Source organism: Nestor notabilis, unplaced genomic scaffold, assembly GCF_000696875.1.
Source record: "Nestor notabilis isolate BGI_N333 unplaced genomic scaffold, ASM69687v1 scaffold374, whole genome shotgun sequence".
Classification (NCBI taxonomy): Eukaryota; Metazoa; Chordata; class Aves; order Psittaciformes; family Psittacidae; genus Nestor; species Nestor notabilis.
Window position 1 is genome coordinate 1 of NW_009923995.1, and position 7,531 is coordinate 7,531.

The 7,531-nt window shown below is 54.5% G+C and overlaps 1 protein-coding gene across 1 annotated transcript in view; it reads left to right on the forward strand.

Moving 5' to 3' along the window:
- The first annotated feature begins 2,634 nt into the window (after positions 1-2,634).
- LOC104404065 (sodium/nucleoside cotransporter 1-like) overlaps positions 2,635-7,531 on the forward strand; it is a 10,618-nt gene continuing 5,721 nt past the window's right edge. Inside the window, exons 1-10 of the mRNA XM_010012414.1 lie at positions 2,635-2,703; positions 2,775-2,872; positions 3,282-3,373; positions 3,795-3,984; positions 4,384-4,525; positions 5,297-5,410; positions 5,817-5,894; positions 6,264-6,344; positions 6,679-6,759; positions 6,901-7,026. Coding sequence (XP_010010716.1) covers positions 2,635-2,703; positions 2,775-2,872; positions 3,282-3,373; positions 3,795-3,984; positions 4,384-4,525; positions 5,297-5,410; positions 5,817-5,894; positions 6,264-6,344; positions 6,679-6,759; positions 6,901-7,026 — 1,071 coding nt within the window. The remainder of the gene's footprint in view (positions 2,704-2,774; positions 2,873-3,281; positions 3,374-3,794; positions 3,985-4,383; positions 4,526-5,296; positions 5,411-5,816; positions 5,895-6,263; positions 6,345-6,678; positions 6,760-6,900; positions 7,027-7,531) is intronic.

Consider the following 7,531-nt stretch of genomic DNA (forward strand, 5'->3'; position numbering starts at 1 on the left):
GGAAGCATTTGTCAGAGTGGAGTAAAGGCTGGATTCCTAGGGGTGAAAGTACCCCAGACAGCCTTTTCTGGGCGGCAAGACCACTCCGCTGGGGTCCTGCGCAGGCCCTTGTGGATGCCCAGGTGTAGGCCCTGGGAGGAGCTGGGGCAGCCCCAGCCCCACTGTGCCCAGCCCAGTTCTTTGGACCGAGCTGTTAATCGGTAACCGGGTGTGGGGACAGGCGCTGTGTGGCCAGTGGGGCTGGCAGGTGAGCACAGGAGCACGGTGGGTGCTGGGGCGGCAGTAGCTGTGGGGCTTGGGGCAGACATGAGGCCATGGGGTCTGTGAGGCACGCGGCAAAAGGATGCAGAAGGTGTGAGGGCGTGGGGTGCAGGGAGGCAGGGGGGAGGGCAGAAGGGCATGCAGCCACACGGCATGACGAGGCTGAGGGGGTGAGGATGTGAGGCATGACAGCATAGGGGGAGCATGGGGGCACCCACTTGCTGCCCCACTGATTGGCTGCCTGTTCCATGTGGCCCTACTCCTGGAGTGGATGGCAGCATAAGAGGCTTCACCAAAACAGAAACCAGATGAGCTGCTGGAGGGAGGGAGTGGCGCTGAGGGGGGCACAGTGGTGGCATTAGTGTGGGATCCTGAAGGGCACTCAGCCTGGGAGGGATGGGGACAGCCAGGAGCCCTTGGGGGTCCTGGAGGGGTCACTGAGCACTGGGGGTGCCGGCAGGGTCACTAAGCCCAGAGGGATCTCAGGGTGATCCTGAAATGGTGGGCCTGGGAAGAGGGGTCCTCTTGTTCCCTGCCAGGGTCCTGGTGAGGGTTCCCTGAGCCCTGGGGGACACTGGGGGTGCTGGAGGCCCTGGTCTGGGGTCCTAGGTTCCTACCATGTCCCTGGGTCCTCCCCTGCTGCTGAGGAGCCATGAGCCCAGGGACGCGCTGGGGGCTGGCATGCCTCAGTGGTCTCCATGGAACCAACCGCCACCTTCAGCTGTTGTGAGGTCCCACACTGAGGGGGATGTTCTCCAAAACTCCTCACCTTCATTCGCTGGATTCAGAGCTGGGACAGTCCCTTCAGTGAACCCTAATTCTCACACTGAATGAAGCAGGCAATGATCCTGCCTTCTTCACCTTCTCCATGCAGACCTCTATGACTCTCCTCCTAAGCAAGGACAACTCCTTACTCCCTCTGTCCTCAAACACAAATGCTTCTACAGTCGATCACTACCTTCTCTGCAACTTGTTTGCTCTTCCCTCATCCCTCTCCAGGAGGGAGCCCAAGTGGCATGCACCAAGGTTGCTGCCCTGGTATTACACTGGTTCTTCTGCCTATGCTGGATTAGTTCTCCCAGTATGATTCTCCTCAAGGACCAGTACCCATGCAAACTACCACTTACTCCTAACCATTGCTGCTGCACTGTATTAGTTATGAACATGAAAAGACCTTCTTCCTTATAATTTCTTATCTTTATCCTTATCCTTCCTTATCCTTGTCCTAGCCTTCCTTCTCCTTCTTTCTTATTCCATTTGAGATCCTCAGGGCAGTGAGAAGGGTACACAGCAAGCTCACTGCCCTGAACTTCAAGAGAGCAGACTTTGGCCTCTTCAGGAACCTGCTCAGTAACGTTCCATGGGATAAAGGCCTAGAGGACAGGAGGGCAAATTCAGAAGGAAAAAAGAAGCTGATAGAAGGTGGAAGCGAGGACCTGCGCCCTGGTGGAATTCTGGTGTCCTCAACATAAGAAGGACATGGAACTGCTGGAGCAAGTCCAGAGGAGGCCATGAGGATGATCAGGGGCTGGAGCATCTCCCGTATGAAGACAGGCTGAGAACACGGGGGCTGTTCAGCCTCGAGAAGAGAAGCTGCGTGGAGACCTCAGAGCAGCTTCCAGTGTCTGAAGGGGGCTACGAGGATGCTGGAGATGGGGCCTTCATTGGGGACTGTAGTGATAGGACAAGGGGTGATGTGTTTAAACTGAAACAGGGGAAGTTCAGGTTAGATACAAGGAAGAAGTTCTTCCCTGTGAGGGCGGTGAGGCGCTGGAACATGTTGCCCAAGGATGCTGTGAATGCTCCATCCCTGGCAGTATTCAAGGCCAGGCTGGACACAGGGGCTTGGAGCAACCTGCTCTAGTGGAAGGTGTCCCTGCCTGTGGCAGGGTGCTGGAACTGGATGAGCTTTTAGGTCCTTTCCAACCCAGACCATGTTACTCGGTTGCACTCAATGAGGGGTACAGCCAGATTTATTTTTTGCAGAACCTCACTGGCAGGGTTACTCACAGAGGCAGGTTGCCACTACCACCAACTTGGAGGAGCAGTACCAGCTCTTCCTGCTGCACCTAGTTCTCTTCTGTAATTCCTTGGAGACATGGGAGAGCAAACTTTCCAAGAGAGGAGAACAAGGGAGTCAGCACTCCCTCCCCACAGCTTGACGATCCTATGGGATGGTCCCTTGATGTGCTGGTGCAGAAACTACTCTGAATCTCTACTGTAAAGAGTGTTTTCCTGTCGGGGACCCAGAAGTGGAAATCAGGGTTGGACATGCATCCTTCCCAGAGGTGATCCTGTCTTTCTCTTCCCATCCAGCATTGTTCCCCTGCAGTGTTGTTTCTCTAATGCATTGAAGCTGCTGCACTTCTGGACATGGAAGAAAACCAGATAACCCTGGACAACCTTGGGAAGGGCTCAGACAACCCAGCTTTCAGCTCCATGGTAAGTCCTCCTTTCCCCTCCCATGGGGTACAGGAGCTGCTCAGGTTGCTCCACCAAATGATGTTTTCCAGGGGGAGGAGAGACTCTGTGAGGAATGTGATGGTCCATGTGATGAGACCAAAGAGGAGAGGAGAGGAGAAGGGAAAGGGAGATTCTCCTCCTACTGCAGGTAGGATAGCCCCTGGAGATGCATCTGTGTAGGGTGTTTCCAGTGGTCATAGCAAGTCTGCAATCCTTGAGTCAGTGATTCCCCTGATCAGGGAGCAGTGCAGGGTAGTATTGACCACATAGCAGGGACAGTGCCTGATGGCTCCATATGGCTTTGTAGGGTGCAGTCAGTAGTGCAGCCACCCAGCACAAACCTCCACTCATTGTGCCTGGGGTGTTGGGTATGTGGTGGGGTCTTCCTTGCCACAACTGGCAAGTTTGCTCCTCCTGGGAGCAGGCAGTAGGGCTGCTGGAGGCCATGGCACACCTATCAACCATGCTGCTGATGCAAGCACCCTTTAGTCATGACCTGGCTCCACTGGGCTGGGTTGGGTTCATCTTCAGGATCCATCTTCTGTGACTCTCCCCAGGAAGTCTGTGCAGCCGGCTTCCAAGGCAAAGCGCTTCTGCAAGGCTTATGCCAAGGTGTTGAGGAGGGTCATCTTGGGGCTCCTTGGAGTAGGTAAGGACTTCCCAGAGCTGAGACCCCATCTTCATATCCCTCTGGCTGGCCATTCCCCCAACCTCCAAGCACTGGGCATGGCCACCACCCATGTGGTGGTTGTATCCGCTCTCACCCCATGGCCTGCCCCCTCCTCAGTCACCACTCCTGTCCTTGAGGGCTACCTGTTCCTCACTCTCCTCCTCCTCTTTATCCACCTACCCAAAGGGTTTGCTGTGCCTGTTCTGGTCGTTCCATGTTCCCCAAGACAGCTGAGGTGCTGTCACCAGTGAGCCCAGCTGCTGGGATGGTGCTCCCTAAGTCCTCCTTGTGCACAGATGGGAGCCTCAAAGAAATTTAACTCATTGTTGGGCCTGGTTAGTGTTATGAATCCATGATCCTATGGGCCTGATATTTCTGACCCCGAATGTGCCTTCTCCAGCCTACCTGTGCTACCTTATTGCGGCCTGTTGGCTCGACTTCCAGCGAGCCCTTGCCTTGGTTGTGATGACTGCAGTGGTTGTCGTCTTCACCTGCTGGAGCCTCTTCAAGAAGCACTGTGGGGCAAAGGTACTGCTGCTCCTCAGCCCCATTTGGAAATGCTTCAGAAGGTCCTGGCTATGGCTGAAATGGTGAGTCAGGAAAAGTCAGGGCCAGATCCCTCCCAGTACCTGGTCCCCTCTCCCATGGCTGCCCTGCCAGCACAACCCGCAGCTGGGCCCAGGGCTCCCCTGCCAGCACAACCAGCAGCTGGTGGCATTGGACACATGCCCTAGTCCTGTGCAAGCACGTCATGAATGATGAAGAATGGTCCAGCCTGGGACCACTTAAAAGCCATGGCAGTAATGTCCTGCTACTCTACCTCAGCAGCATGATGGCTGTTCACAGACACCGTTTGTGTCTGAGCCCCAGGTTTCTTCAGATGCATGGAGCTAACAGTGGCATCTCCCACACAATTAGCTCCTGCCCTTTGTGAGCTGCTCTCCCCACGAGGACATCGTCTCTGTGACAGTCTCGGATTTCCTTTGCAGGCTGCTGTGGGTGGCTCTCTTGGGAGGCCTGATCACATGGCTGGCTTTGGACACCGCCAGAAATCCAGAGCAGCTCATCTCATTGGCTGGCTTCTGCTTCCTGGTGCTGTTCCTGTTTGCCTGCTCCAAGCACCACAGAGCAGTATGTGTTTCAGATGTTTCTTGCCCATTGATGCCCTCACAGGATGTAACCTCCCAGTGCTAGGAAAAATGTGCTTTCCTCCCACTGGCATCCCCTTATGGCCCATCACTGGAGCTCCCTGGAGGAAGCAGAGTCCAGCAAGGCTCCTGGGCACAGCTGGACACAGCATGGGGAGCTGAGCTGGGTGGATGGAACTGGCCCCAAAGCCACCTCACTGGCCTTTTCCCACTGCTTATCCCTGTGCTCCTTCATAGTGCCTCTATTATGTTTGCCATCATGTCTCTCATAGTGGGTCAGAACCAGAGACCCAGCACCAGACTCATGCCTGAATTTCAGATGCCTGTGGGTGGAGGGTGGGCCAGATCTTCAGGCAACTTGGGCAGAAGTGGTTGAAGTCCCAGTGGTTTCCAACCCAACCTGCTTCAATGTTTTGGGCAATCTGCCTCCTCCAAAGGGTTAATGAATAGGAAGTTTTGATCCAGCAGGTGTGTACTACCTGTCAAACCATCAGAAGGTCTCTGTGCTCTTCTCCTCCTGGGTGAGCCTGGCAGGTTATGTTCCACCAGCCAGTTTCTGGGTCCCACCAACTCATCTTCTTCCTCTAAAACCGAACTATGTTTGTGGGTTTCTGTGCCAATTTCTTTGTTAGTATCCCCATGACCTTCATGCAGGTGTTTGCCATATGCAGCCACCAAAGGGACAGGAAGCTAAGAAAGGGAATTCTGTAGGTTTCACTAACATCTCAGTCCTTGTTCTGCTCTTGGTCCCCAGGTGTCCTGGAGAGCTGTTTTTTGGGGTCTTGGCTTGGAGTTCATATTGGGACTTTTCATCCTCCGAACAACCCCTGGCATCCAAGCTTTCCAGTGGCTGGGTGACCAGATCCAGGTACTGCATCTGCTCAAACCACCCCGTGCTTGTGCCCTCCATGCTTGTGCCTTCCCTTGGGAAGCAAGGACCTACAGGAAGAGCAGAGGATGGCACGGGGTGGGGAAGCTGCAGGGATTGCACGCTTAGAAGCACTTTTGTTTGGGACTGGAGAAAAACCAGCTGTTTCCTGGTTCTCTGCAGCAGCCAGGATCCTCTGGTGCAGTCTCCTATGCAGGCTGGAGCTGTGCCCCAGCACTTGGAGACAGCCCACCAGTGTCCCCAGCTTAGGTCTTAAAGGGTCATTCTCTGGTGAGGTGGTGAAGTGAGCTATGGGGTTGGGGGCACAGACCCCTGCTAGGTAGAAGTGAGATGTCAGGGAGAGAGCTAATGATTTCCATTCACCCATGTAACTTCTCTACTGCAGTTCTTCCTGGGCTACACCACAGCTGGCTCCAGCTTTGTCTTTGGGAACACGCTCATTGAAGAAGTCTTCGCCTTTCAGGTCAGCTTGTGGTATGGGCTACAGGGAGAGAGGCTTAGCCTGATTCTCTTCTGGTGTGGCTGCCTTGCTGGATCCTGAAGAGTATGGAGCTGAACGCAGCCATGTTTGCTGCAGCAGAGCTCAACCAGCTCAAGCATGGGTCTCCCTCAGCTTTGTAAACATTCATGGACCTCCTCAGAGCCATAAGGGGTTTGCACTGGTCCCCTGTCCCAGCTGCCAGCCCAGAGTTGTGGCACCCCAAAAGTGAGGGCTGGCTATGCAATACCATGCCATGCCCATTTCATGCGTCAGAAGTGCTTGGTCCCGAAGTGTACTTAGATGTGTTGCTCAGCTCTCATTTAACCCTATGCCCTGGTGTCTTGCCTACAGACTCTGCCCATTGTTGTTTTCTTCAGCTGTGTGATGTCCATCCTCTACTACCTTGGCATCATGCAGTGGCTCATTGTCAAGGTAGGGCCTCACACCTGGCTCTGAGATGGTAGTGGAAAGAAGAACCTGGTGGGTTCTCTGACTACTGTGAACAGCTTGAGGGATGTTCCAGGAAAGCTGGCATAGTACTAATTTTGGGTTATTTGTTCTGCCTAAAAGAATAGACACAACTCTTGTCTTTCTTGCACATCCTCCTGAGAAAGTCCAGTCCTGGAGCTGATGTTGCTACGTGGTCTGTGGACACTTCCCAAGACCACCTGTGTGCAGCCTGAGGGCCCAACAGGGTCCTGCTTCATGGGATGGGTATCAGGGTGCCAGGAGTCTTTGGAAACATGGTGGCCTTGTCTTTCCCCAGATCTCCTGGATCCTTCAGGTCTCAATGGGCACCACTTCCACTGAGACCCTGAGTGTGGCAGGGAATATTTTTGTGGGACAGGTAAGGTCCTGGGCAGGAGATCCAGCTCCTCAGCCCTTGCAGCTGAGCCTGCCCTGGAGGAAGAGTCTTCTCCTCCCTTTCCAGGAGACCTACAGCCCTGCATCTCCTGTCTCAAGGGCAACAGGGTTTTCTCTCTTGCAGACTGAAGCCCCGCTGCTCATCCGCCCATACCTTGCAGACATGACCCGTTCAGAAATCCACACTGTGATGACTGGCGGCTTTTCTACAATTGCAGGCAGCGTGATGGGTGCCTACATATCCTTTGGGGTGAGTGCATAAGCAGATGTGTGCCCCATGCTCCCTGCCATGGGCTCCTGACACACAAGAACTGCCCTGGACTTGTGGGTGGGAGAAGACCCCCAGCAGGTGGCCCATGGTTCCCTTCCATAAGCAGGATGAAAGCAGGGTGCCTCCATGTCCAGCCTCACCTCCGCTGGTCTGGCCAGAACCCTGAGCCCTGCCAGGTAGGAGGCACTGCTGTGGGACCCTCATTGCATGTTCTTGCACAGTGAGCAGGGGAAATCTCACTGAATCATGAGAGAATTTAGCTTGAAGGACCCTATGGAGGTCTCTGATCCACCCTCCTGTCCAGATGATGTGAAGGCAAAGCCCAAGGGGTTGTCCAGGTTGGTGGTGAACATCCCGCGGAAGGAGGTCCCCCCTTACCTCTCTGAAGTGAGGACCCACAGGAACCTCATTTGTGGAGAACACTTTTTCCATATATGCAGCTGGAGTTTCCCCACTGAAACTGTGCCATTGATTCTCACTCTTT